Consider the following 12,942-nt stretch of genomic DNA (forward strand, 5'->3'; position numbering starts at 1 on the left):
ATGATGGTGTCTCAGCAGCAGGCAGCCTGCAAGGGATTGAGATCTTCAAGCAGAGCCTGACCTGTGGCTGTGTCTGAGTAGACCCCGTAAGTGGCTCTACCCCTGCAGGACAGCCAGGCTTGATCAGCCTGTTGCTGATCAAGAGCCACAGAGCCACAGGAGTGGTTACAAAGATTTATTTCTGATTATAAAAAAACCCAGCCAAACAAAACCAAACCTCCTGCATGTTTGCATGTCCCTGTTCTTACTCAATTGGAAATGAAGTTGCATCCTCCCAGCTGCCTGGCGTGGCGTGATGCAGGGCTCAAATCCTAAAGCAGTGCAAAGCCCCACTCCTGCAGAAAGCCAATCCCCTCCACACTGGCATGGCCACGCACCAGGGAGCCACGGGGACTTTTTGTGCCATTGCCAGGGGGACGGAGGAGGCTCTGGCTGTGGCAAAGGCGAGTCTGGCTTAGGAACCACAGGAATGGGGAAGGCACCGCATCTGGTTGCTGAAGTGGGACCTGGGAAGCTGCCTGCTCCCCATGTCTGGTTGTTGCTAAGCCCTACCCAGCCCCTGTGCTGAGGCTGGTGGAAGTCCAGGCCAAGATCTGGCCCTCAGAAAGGTCAGCGGGGTTTGTGCATTGGCCAGAAAGTGCATTCCCCAGGGGACAGGCTAAAGACATCAGCTATAAGAACTAGTGTAAGTAATACTCCCCACCCACCCCATGCACATGAGAATAAATCCTGCTGTTGTCTGGCCTTACTGGCCCAGTCCAGCTCAGGTCTGGGGGCAGAAAGATGCCCCAGGTCTAAACGTCCAAATCCTGAGCCTGCTCCAGGGTCCATCCCTGAGTAGCACTGGGAAACCCTTAAGCGATTCTCCTGCAGGGCTAGCGGTCCTCTCCTGTCCGCCCCTTTCTGCAGCTTAAAAGCAAGGGGAGGGCAAAAAGGGACAGCTTTCCTTCTGGGACAGGCAGCGTCAGGTCTTGCCGCATCCCAAGTGTTCAGGCCATGGAGACTCCAACAGGAAGGATGGTGCTGGGTCCTGCAGACAAGGCCCACCCTGTCCCTGCCGTTAGATTGTGCTGGACTTGCTGCGCCGGAACAGGCAGACAGCAGTCACCAGAGACATCAGGGTGATGACCACAAAGAGCAGGATGAGGATGACCCAGTAGTTGTACAGCATGCTTTTGTGGGAAGAGGGCTTCTCCGCTGGGATCATGTTGGTGAGGTTCAGCATGTAGCCCAGGGCCCAGCCGATGGAGGTTTCTCCTGCCTGTGGAAACAGCATGGCATGGTCACCATCCCAGTCAACCCAGCTCCACGGGCCTCAGGAGACCTTCCAGGGACCACCTCAGTGTCAGCCCAATGGAGGAGAGGGGTGTGGGGGAGTCCACAGCACCCTGAGCCCTCGATCGCCCATGGGTCCAGCCAGTCCAGGGCTGAAGCAGTGACCACCCTGTGCTGAGCTGGGCTCATCTGATGGGAGCAGGATCTCATCCGCTCAGGCCAGTCCTGATCTCGCTGCCCATCCCGTGGCTCGTGCAGTTGAGGGCACTTGGCAAAGGTGGGATCCTGCCCTGAGATAATTTCCCAACAAGCCTGAGCAAAGAGTTGTTTGAGACGGTGTCCTGAGGGCCAAGGAAGGACTGGAGGACCTGACTGCATGGCCACCCTACAGTCAGCTCAGCTCATTTTTTTTTCCATCTCCCAGAAGATCCACCCAAAAACTGGGAGTCCCATCCTGCCCCTGTTCCCTGAGATCTTCCCTCACACTCCTTGGCTCTTTCTTTGTGTGGAATCATCTCTCCTGCAGGGCTTTTTGGCCTCACTCCAAACAGATACCATGGCATGAGTATGTGCTCTGGTGTTACGCACCTTCTTCTGGAAGGCGATGTTGGGGAAGGAATGGTTGTTGAAATTGTAGCCTTTGGTGGTGAGCAAATAAACAAATGTGCTGACAGCGCAGTAATCCGGCAGCCTCTTCTCCAGCTTGGGGGCTTTCTGGAGCAGCTGGGTGGGATGCAAGGAGGGACAGAGAAAAGGGGTCAAGCTAGCAGGGTCCAGGCTTTGTTTCTGTGGCCTGAAGCTCTTGGTGGTCGCATCTGGCTGGCCAAGGTGCTGCCCATACCCACCTGAACCTCTCCTGGTCCCGTGTGGGAGCTGTCACCCACCCTCCCCCTACTCCAGGGGTGCCAGAACACCCAGCCCCCTCCAAGGGCTGCTCTCAGAGCCCAGGTGATGCCCCACACGAAGCAGCCCTCTCCTCCCCACCATGCCTGAAGAGCCCACCTCACTCCAGCTGGTGGCACAGATGGTCTTGGCTGCATCCTTCAGGTCGCTCGGCAAGCGCACGGGTCTCCCCATCACTGTCTGGATGAAGTCGACCGTGTAGAAGAAGGCAGAGAAGGCCTGATGGAGGAAAGGAAGCAGCTGCGGGACAGGCTGGGAGCAAACCCCTCGCCACAAACAGTTGCTCTGACCAGCATGGTGGGCACAAGCAACCGCCCTTGCAGAGCTGGGGGTCTTGGCTTTGCCATCATATGATGCTGGGTGGCTGGGAACACCTGCCCACCCAGCAGCCAAGCCACCACCCTGCTCCGTGCCAGGACTTACGATGAAGTTTCCTGAAACCTCCGGCTGGAAAATGCCGTCAAAGGAGCAGCGGGAGAAGGAGCAGGTGGTGAAGTTGAAGAGCTTGCTGACGTGCAGAGCACAGAGGCTCCCATTCCCGGTGCCGACCACGGTGACAGTGGTGTTGAGGGCAAGGCTTGGCCTCTCCTTCTCTGTGCAGGGGCTGTCATAGACGCTGCTCAGCGACAGCCTCTTATGGTAGCCCATGGGCCAGCAGGGATGGGGGATGGTTGCTTGGTAGCTCTCAGCCTGCCGGAGAAGTGACACATGGGACGCATGAGCCGTGCCATAGCCTCGGCTCTCCCGGTGCTGCATGGCAGCCCCGGCACCACTGCCTGCCTGCCTCCACCTCCCTGCTGGGGAGATGTGGAGGAGCTTGGGCAGCAGGACGCAGAGCTGGCAGTTGCCACAAGCGTCTTGAGATGACTTGGGAAGTCTTGGCTCTGGCCAAGGGGTGCAACACCTTATGGAGAGGGTGGGAGGAAGCCCTGGGACCATTGGAGCAGGTCGGGGGCAAAACCCAAGAGCTGGCTGGGAAAGGTGTGAAGCTGGCCCTGCAGGGCTGTCCTAGAGCCAGGGCTGGGGAACACCCCTATATAAACAGCAGGGTGAGGGGGCAACCGCAGGGTGATGACAGCCAGCATCCCCATCGAGCACGTGCTGGTACCTGGAGGAGCTTTGAGAGCAGCCTCTTGAGGACCTGGTCCCTTCCGTAGCAGAGGAAGCTGTGGGTGTACACTTTGTACGCCTGGCCATACAGCTTCAGCATCACCTCGTTTCTGGGGTCTTCAATGGTGTCCCTGGTTTCAAAGGTGATCTGTGTGGAAGCGCCCCCAAAGTCCATGGCCCCCAGGGTCTTCTTCTGGGGCTGGATCCATTCCCCGAGCCACCCACGCTGAGCAAAGAAGACAAGAGCGGGCATAAGGATGTGATGAGCTGCAGGACAGCCTGGCCACCAGAGCTGTCCCCGGCGGGAGCCACGCTCCCCTGCCCACCTTGATGAAGTTCTCCAGGAGGTAGTTTGCAGTGACCCAGCCAAAAACCCCTTCCTCTTCCCCCGACAGGATCTTTGCCCCCCGGAAACTGAAGGGGTATGACTTCAGCGTGGCTGCCACAGCGCTGAGGACGGCGTCCGAAGCCTGCAGGTTCGCGATGCTGCGGGCCAGGCAAGAGGGCAGAGTGGCCAGGGTGCCGCGAATGGAGCCCCCGCTGCCCACACAGCCCTCGGGGCCCAGCCCCACCGCGGCACACGGGGCAGGAGGCAGGCGGGTCCTCACCTGGGTATCTGTAGGGATGTCCCCCAAAAAAACCCAGCTAATTCCCCTTGTCTCTGCAGCAGAAGGAGGCAGGTGGCAGGGATGGAGGTGTGCTCCCTCCTCCTGAGCCATACCCTGTGGCTGGGCGAGGGGGGTATGACTCCATCTTCTGTGTGGTTTTTTGGGGGTAATTATTCTCACTGTGTCCCATCAGGCTGCAATGGGTGCAGGGGGACTTTCCTCCTGGCTAGCCAAAAAGACTGGGTGGGTTATCCCAGTGCTGGCCTCACACCAGCCCCTTTTCAGCCAGGGATGTGCTGGCTGTGCCCTACAGAGCATCTCCTGCTCTGAAAGGCAGGACCACCTCTGCAAGGGACATGGAGCTGGGCAGCTGGGAGGGTTAGGAGCTTTGCCTGGCAAAGGGGAGACATCACAGCTGTCCTTCACCATCTCCACCCCTGCCATGGGTGGCGAGACAGCAGGGTGGCATGGCAAGGCCTCCCAGGCAGCATTTGAGGCCAGGCAGCTGGCACGGCCAGAGCAAGCACTCACTTGAGCAGGCGCATGCCGGCCGTGGCGCCCAGGTAGAGCGGGGTGCCCACATGCTTCTCCTTGGGCACATCTCTCAGAGCCTGGTTCAGGCAGTGCACCAAGCTTGTCCCAGCAGCCGGAGGGTTGGAGCTGTAGCTGGAGATGCCGGGACCTGCGAAGAGGAAACAGCATTGCTCCCTGCAGGGGGTGGGAAGATGCTTGGTGGGCAGCTTTGCCCCTCCCAGGCTGTTCAAAAGGCAGGTGCTGCAGGTTTCTGTGGGCATGGAGCCATCCAGAGTCCAGCCATATCTCCCTGCCAATGCCGCATCCCCCACCGGCTGACAGTGGGGTAAAGGTTGCTTAAATGGAGAGTGGAAAACCATCCCTCACTCCTTGCTGGGCTAGGCAGGGAGCTGAATTGTTTCCTGGTGGGTCAATGCATGCCAGGAAAAGATAAACCACAGGCATGCATGGCTGTAAGCCTTGGGGGGAGATGGGGAGGTTTTGGAAACAGAGCTGGACCCCTTATAACACCTCACTGCGCTGGTCACAGGGAGGCAGCTGGGCATGGCAGGGGCATTTGCACCGCCATGGTACCCTGCCCACGGGGGACGTGACAGACCCTGCCACCAGCCACCGGCCTGTGGGAACTGGGACAGCCCTTACCCTCCACATCGCATGTGCTGTGCTCGCTGACCACCCCGGTGTCGTTCTCCTTGTCTGCAGGCCACTTGTAGACGAACATGGCTGTGTGGGAGGACCCGGCGTCCAGCACAATGCCATACTGCGGGGGGGGAGGCAGCGGGTCAGGCCGGAGGCAGGGCACCCCCCAGCTGCCCCAGGCTATCCCGAGGGAAGGCACTGGGGCTCAACGACCTGCCATGCACGGCCGGTCCTGCCCTGGCAGTTCCCTGCCCGGCAGCTCCAGCAGCATCGTCTGGCAGAGGCGAGCGCTGCTCAGCCCAGCATGGGCACGGTCTTGCCCACATCTGCCTGCACTGGGCCCTGCCCAGGACGCGTCTGGGAGCGGGTGCTCTCCCCAGCCCGGGACACCGGCTGCCCTAGGATGCTGCTTGGCACAGCAGAGGGACTCCAGCTTTTTGGGCATGGGGACTCCCTTGCCGCCTCGAGCACAGACCGGGAGGCTGTCCATCCCTCTGTCCCCTCCCTGCTTGCTCCGTCTCCCCGCAGCATCGCTCCTGGCCAGCCAGCATCTGTGCTGAGCCCTGGGGGTCCCGGGGACCAGCAGGGGGGGGACGACGACACCTGGGAGTGGCCCCTCAGGGATGCAGCTCGCCAAAGAAGGGCAGCCAGGCACCTCGTCCCTCCTGCCCTTGTATGGCTCGGCCATTCTCCGGCTATAAATAACCCCGCTCTCTCCTGCCAAACAAGGTTACCCAGCTCCCAGGGAGGGGCCGTCCCATGCTGCCTTCAGGCCCCCCCAGGCAGACCCCCCTGCCTCACCCCCCGCCACCCGTGGGCTCGGGGCTGCCCACGCTGGCCCCGTCCATGCCCCCGCCGGAGCTGCTGCGCTGCCAGAGAGGAGGCTGCGAGTCTGGGGCGGAGAAGCAGCTGAGCATCTCTGGGGTGAAGCCACTTAAGGCTTAAACCTGGCTTGTACAAAGGCTCTGTCTGCTGCCTGCCCTGCCCGGACCCGGGTGGAGCCCCAGAGCTGGGGCAGGCAGCTCCTGTCACTGCCCAGCACCCGGGACCCACCCCAGCCCTGCCTCATGGGTGTCCCTGGTCCCACGCCTGTCCCCATCCCTGTCCCCACCAGCCGCAGAGCGGGCTCCAGCCTGGGTGGCTGCAGGGTTGGGTTTTGGCCAGCTCAGGCAGCAGAAATAAAGTGTCAGTGCACGGGCAGGGACATGTGGGGTCCCTGCTTATAGGCAACCCCCATTCCCACATGAACCCATGGCCCCACACCAGCAGTACCCCCTGCTCCCCCAGGGAACCATTTCCAATGGGTGACGCACCCCAACCTCCCCTGGCTCCCATTAACTGTCAGTGGCTTGCCACACGCCCTGGGCCAAAAGCTATGAGCCAGCAGAGAATCCCCATCTGCAACCAGACTGGGCAGGTATGCCATGGCACTAGTGTGGGGGAGCAGCTCCCCGCAATGCTGAATGCTACAGAGAGGAGGAGGGGGGCTCTGACAGCCTCCCCCCGCTCAGCTGCTGCTCCAAAGGACAAAGCTGGGGAGCAGGACCCCCAGTTTGGGCCATTTCTGGATTGGGTGCTTGGGGTTGGTGCCCCAGGCATCCTCGGGGGGCTCTCAGCCCCCTCCTCTGCCCAGCGTGCCACGGGCCATACACTCCCGGCACTGAGTATCCCCCAAGTCCCTCCTCTCCATAGCACCCTCTGCCTCGCTTGCCCACCCTGGAGCCCCGTGGGCACCCCCTGCACCCCCCGGACGGGCAATCACCTACCAGGCACAAGCACAAGCAATAAAGGATGCTGAGTCTGCCCCAGCGAAGCTGCCTGTCCCAGGGGATGCCCGCTGATGTGTCACCATCGGCTCCCACCCCATGGTCTTCTCAGCACGTCCCCTTCACTGTCCCAGCCCTTGCGAGTGGGTGCTGGCATCCCCATGAGGGGTCCCCAGGGAGTGTCCAACCCCAGCAGACCCCCTGCTCGCCTCTGCCACGTGTGTGCTCACGCACCTTGCGGCCACTATGCAGATGTCCCCGGTGTCCTTGCAGGGCACCACACTGCCTCTGTGCCACCCCAGATATCACCCGGAGTGACATTAGCATTAGCAGGGTGACAACGCTGTCCCCAAAGGGAAAGCATTGACAAGTCAGCCCCAAACCCGAGGCTGAGCACAGCCAGGACCCCGGGAGTGGTTTCCAGCCCCAGGATAACACGGGAGGAGCTGCAGCCTGCAGAGGGGGACGAGGTTGGAGACGGGGATACCTACAGGGTGGCAGGGGCTAAGAAATGCTGGAGCAGGAGACAGCAAGGATGACCTGCAGCGCCGGGGACACTCGGTGCCATGCATCAGGGATGGGGACAGCACGGCGGACCCCGTGACAGGAATGGACATGGCCACGCGAGCTTGGACACACAGCGGGATCCAGGGGGGTGCAGGGGAAGCCCCATGCACCTGGGGCAGGAGGAAACCTGGTTCAGGGGGTTTCCTCCTGCCTTTGCCAGGGCTGGCTCGGCTGGGCCCCGCTTCCAGCCCCACAGAGAGCTGGCACAGGGGTGCACGTGTGGGGTTGCACACGTGGGGGGTTTGCACACGTGGGGCGCACACGTTAGGTGCACGTGTGCATGGATGTGCATGCATGTATGTGTGCATGTGGTGTGTGTGCCTGCAGGTGTGCACGTGGGGGTGCGTGTGCATGGACATATGCACATGTGTGCAAATTTAGGTGTGTAGGTGCGTGGGGAGGTGCATGCACGTGGGTGTGCATGGGTGGGGCGTACATGCACATAGGTGTGCCGACGTGTTTGTGTGCACATGGGAGCATGTGTGTCTCCGCATACATGCGCTTAGGTGAGTGTGCATGGGCATGCATGCAAGTGTGCGCCCGTGTGGGCACACGTGTGGGTGTGTGCATGCCTGGGGCAGCCATGCTGCCTGCTCAAGCCCAGGGAAGCGGAGTACACATGGCTGCAACTGCAGCTCTGCCGCCCACACAGGGCAGCTGGCAGCAAGAGGCAGCACCGACCCCACACCCAGGGCAAGCCCCATGTGGAGGTGTCATGTTTGGGGTGACAGTGATACCGCCGGGGCAGGTTGCAGAACCAGCTGGCCCACGCAGGGGCACCCCAGTGCCCTTTGCTGCCAACACCTGTGGGTCGGGGTGGGGGTCTCTCCTCTCAGATCCTGGTGTCTGGGCAGGCAGAGCCCATCACTCCCAGGTGCAGGGTGGCAAAGATGGGCAGCAGCCCCAGGACTCGTGGACGGGGGATAGCCTGTGGGACCACCCCGACCAGTGGTGGCCTGGCCCCAGCAGTGACAGCAGCAGCGCTCAGGCCCAGCCAAGGTAACAACATGTGGCAACATGAGCTGCCACAGCACGGTGGGTGCTGCCAGCCACAGGGAGCGCCCGGCGCCCAGCCAGCCACCGACGCCACAGCTCACTCCCTGGCCGCCTTGGCATGAGAGAAACTGCTGGAGCCTTGCACCAGCCCCCTCCGCCCCGCTCCCGGGGGGGGCACAGGGTTTTGCACCCCAGCCTGTCCCCGTGGAGGAGCCGTCCTTCCCGGTGGTGCTGGTGGCAGCGAGCAGGGGTGGAAGCCATGTGCACAGGCGTGTGCACATGAAGGGGCCGAGGCAGACCTGGACGGCCAAGAGGGTCCCCAGGGATGCAGGAGAGGTCCTGTCCCCTCCTCCAGACCCAGCGGTGCACACACGTCTCCAGCACCCGCATGGGAATCGGGGATGGGGTCACCCACAGCGGGGCTGCGATGGTGCCAGCCCTTGTCCCAGCCCCTGTCCCTGTCCCAGCCCCTGTGCCTGGGCATCGGAGCCACTGCATCACCCAGCACAGAGCGAGCTGCTATGAGGGCTCAAGCGGTGGCCGAGCTGTGGGCTTGCAACCGCGTGGGAGGCACAGGCAGGTCGTCTGCAGGGGCCCCGCAGACAGGAAGCCCCTGGAGGGAGAAACCCAGCTGAAAGCCCATCACATTAGTGATTTGCAGCATAAGCACTGCCCTTAGCTCTTCCAGCCAAGGTGTCCTGTGCCTGCCAACGGGTTGGCTGGAAACGAGGGCTGGAGGAACACAGGGATGCCCTGGCACGCTCCCATGCTGGCGCCTGGCTCCCGTCATCCCTCTCATCTGCCCCAGCATGCTCGGCTGCTGGCACCCCAGGGCTTGGCGGGGCCTCGCACATGTGTTCATGGCTCTGGCCCCAGCCCGTGGGACAATCCCCAACCCGACCGTCTCCTAGTGGCACAGGGATGATGGATTTTCCTAACAACAGGATCCCCTGACCAGATCCTGGTGATGCCACAGGGCTGCGGGGGACAGGGGTCCCCAGTGTGGCCCCACACTGGGACAGTGTCCCCGTGCTGCCCCCGGCCCCGCTGCCTCCTGGGTCACCTGTGGCCCCGTGGGCTCTGCCCCACTGCAGCCCAGCTGAAGCCAGGGCTGCTCAGTCCTGAAGCCCCTGCAGAGGGGACACAGAGGGAGGGATGTCCCCAAAGGCCACCAGGCAGCGAAGACAGGAGTAGGGCTCAGGTCTCCTGGTGAGTGCACGAAACATCCCAGAAACATTTCTGGGATGCCCAGAAACATCCCACACCCCAGGGAAGGAGGTGGAGGGGGACACTGAGAACTGCCCAACTTGCTGTAGCCGGCGCCATGCGCCATGGCCATGCCTGGGCCTCCAGACCCCACCCCACAGGCTCTCCAGGCAGCCCTACAGTGCAGTGGGGGCTCAGCCCAGCCCCACAACATCCCACCTCCCCCGAGGGCGGCGAGACCCCTGGGGCCCCCAGGTCTGCGGTGGGTTACGACACGTTTCCTTCCCACCATGGGAGCCACAGCTTGCCTGGGACAGCAGACAGGAGAAGAGCATGGCAGTCTTTCTAACAGCCAGTGAAGAGATTTGCCAAAAGAAGGAAAAAAACAGTTGTCAAAAGACAACAGCTCCAAGCCATCAGGCGGCGGTGCCGTAGGCCCTGCTGCGGACTGGGGAGGGAAGGGGAACACTGTGCTCCCAGGATCAGTCCCTCCAGCAGCAGGATAACTAATCTGGGGTATTTTTAGGGCTATATTCCAAGCAAAGGAGCTGGAAAGGGAGGACATGGAGCCATAGCTCAGCAGTGAACAGCACTATCACCCAGCAGCTGCTGCTAACGTGGACTGAGCCAGCAAGGACCATGTCTTGCCCATGCATGTGGGGAGGACGTGCCCGGGGTCCCCCACAGCAGGACCAACTTCCTCTAAATCGTGTCTGCACATTGTGGGCTGAGTTAGACTAAGACAAAGCTTTGCATCCCCAAAACAGCCCTGAGCTTTGTGCAAAAGCAAACCCCTCGGTGCCTGCCTGGCACCAGCCCCACAGGAACAGGCACCGCCATGACACTGGTGCCGAGCTCTGGCAGGCAGCGCGTCACTGCACGCACCATGCTGGACCTCACGCGCGCTTGGCACATCCAGGAACAGTACAAGATCCCACGTCCCCGGGCCGGGCGGCGCAGCCTCAGGCAGAGCAAGGCCAGGACCCATGTGAATGTTCAGGGATGCTCAGCCCCAAACTGCAGCGCTGCCTGCAGACTGGAAGGTGCTACCACCCAGAGAGAGACAAAGCACAAAAAAGCTCAAAAATTAAATTTCTGGGAATGCATCTGGCTTAAAAGGAAAGCTCCAGCTTGGAACCAGGAGGAGAAAAGCCTTCCCAGCCTGACCCAAGTGCTGCACATGGAGGTCTCAACACTGATCCGTCTAATTCCCCCATGTCCAAAGAGACAAAATCCGTTTTGAAACCAGCTACGGGCACTGCTCAATATGCCCCAGCATGTGGCAATGGGTGGCAAAGAAAGGTGTCACAGGGAAAGAGTTAATCATTGCTAGTTACACTAACAGCAGCGAATATCATCTTGGCTAAGCCAGCTCATTTTCTAAAGCTAATCTTCATTACATCTGACAAACCCAGAGAGAAGGCAACACATCTGGCATTTGGGCTGGCTCAGAAAGTTCCCAAGAAAATTGCTTGGGATGAGTAAAAGGGGGTTTTGGATGAACTGTTTTCCAGGACAAGAGCCTGCTCCCCACGGAATAGCTCGGTCTGTCACCCAAAAAAATAAGACCTTTTTAAAACAAAAGACTTGGGCTGCAAAAGAGTCAACTGGGGGACTTGGCCAACAAGAAATTGGTTGGGAACTTCTTTCAGCATTTGAATTTACAATGAAAAAGAAAAAAAAAGCAGCTCGTTTTCACAGGGAAGTGCATTTCTCATCCAGCAGCGCTGGCTCAGGCGATGCAGCTGGAGCCCAGGAATGCCGGGCCGTGCTGGGGTGCACAGGGGTGCCCCGTCCCCGGACAGAGCCGCGGGAGCAGATGCTGACACGGCTGCTCTGGCCTGGGGGGCCACACCCAGACCCGCCGCCGCTACTTTTCAGCGTCTCCAACAGATCCCTCTCTCAAAGAGCAGGTCTGAGGTGCCGGGGACGGGTGGCCGGGTGTCCCCGCGGCCGGGCGGGGCTCGCTGCTGGCCCGGCGGCGGGGACAGCCCCGTCCCTGCGCAGCCCTGCGCCCCCCACCCCGCGGCTCGGGGACCCCCCAGCCCCAGTGGCCTCCCGTGACTCTGGGGATCCCCTGGATGCCGGAGCCTCTCCCGCACCGGGCATCCCGCAGGTCGGGGCGCCCACTGCGGCTCCCCCAGCCCCCGAGACCCCAGGTCCGCCCCCCGGTGCCCGCTGTCCCCGTCCCCTCCGTGCCCGGTGCCGGTCCCGCTCACCTTGAAGCCCGGCGGGCCCCGCGTGTCCCCGGAGCCGAGGCAGAGCAGGAGGATGCCCAAGAGGCAGCCGAGGGCGAGAAGCAGGAGGACGGCGGCGACCCGGCGGGCCATGGCGGGGCCAGAGCGGGGCAGGTGAGCGGCTCCGCGGCGGCTGCGGCGGCTCCTGCTGCTCCTCCTTCCCCGCCTCCTCCTCCTCGCCCGCCTCTCCCGGCTGAGTCACCGCCGCCCCGGCCCACCCGGGCGGGACACCGGGCTCCGCCGGGCTGCGGGGGGCCGGCCCCGGGCTGCGGGTCCCGCGTCCGCCCCTGCCCCGGGCTCGGCTCCGTCCTGCGCCCCCGCCCCGGGCGTTGCCCTTGCCCCGGGATCGGGATCAGCCCCAGCTCCCGCCCCCCCCGGGCACGGCCCTTGACCCAGGGGCTCAGCCCCATCCCGGCCCGCCGGGCACCGTCCCTGCCCGGGATCAGCCTTGTCCTACCCCACACCCCCTCGGGCTTCACCGTTACCTCGGGGATCAGCCCCGCCCTGTCCCTCCTCCCCGGGCATATCCTCTGTCCCCGGGATCAGTCCCATCTTCTCCCCCAACCAGGCATTGTCCTTGACCCAGGACTCAGCCCCATCCTCCTCCCCAAGGCATCGCCCCTGCCCCGGGGCTCAGCCCAGAGATGGGTTTGGTGGGAGGTGAGAACACCCTGAGCAACAGAAAAGCTCTGAGAAAGTGTCTCACCTACCACGATTAACAGCTACGACTATATTACCGCTTTTAATCATTACAAGGAGTTTGTGACGGCCCTGAGGAGCCCAGACATATATTGACATTGTTTTTAATACGGTCACAAGTGAATAATGTAATGTGTTTCCACATGGAGCAGTGAGCCAAGGAAGGTTGGGCTCCTGGCTCTGAGAAGGACATTTTGAGCTTGCCTACACAGAGGGATAAAACAGTGAACAAAATAATAAACAAGGAGATATCACCAAGGGGAGGAGGCTGAAGGAGGACGCAGCTTCCAGCCCAGCTGGGTTGCAGGCTGGAGGGTCACACTTCAGCTCTTCACAGCTTGCCTCACTTAATTTTTTTTGAAACAAGCCACATTTTCTGCCGCTCACCGCTGCCCTGCACGT

General features: G+C 61.7%; 1 protein-coding gene across 1 annotated transcript; it reads right to left on the reverse strand.

Annotated features, from left to right (window-relative positions):
* Positions 1-623: 623 nt before the first annotated feature.
* Positions 624-11,971, reverse strand: ENTPD2 (ectonucleoside triphosphate diphosphohydrolase 2). The gene is made up of 9 exons (XM_072883126.1): positions 11,824-11,971; positions 5,073-5,190; positions 4,428-4,578; positions 3,615-3,774; positions 3,287-3,514; positions 2,602-2,868; positions 2,278-2,397; positions 1,864-1,998; positions 624-1,261 (listed from the first exon to the last, which is right to left on the reverse strand). Exons 1-9 carry the CDS (start codon positions 11,932-11,934, stop codon positions 1,061-1,063), a joined length of 1,491 nt encoding a protein of 496 aa, XP_072739227.1. The 5' UTR covers positions 11,935-11,971; the 3' UTR covers positions 624-1,060.
* Positions 11,972-12,942: the final 971 nt, after the last annotated feature.

The sequence above is a fragment of the Ciconia boyciana genome, chromosome 18 (genome assembly GCF_034638445.1).
Source record: "Ciconia boyciana chromosome 18, ASM3463844v1, whole genome shotgun sequence".
In the NCBI taxonomy this organism is placed as follows: domain Eukaryota; kingdom Metazoa; phylum Chordata; class Aves; order Ciconiiformes; family Ciconiidae; genus Ciconia; species Ciconia boyciana.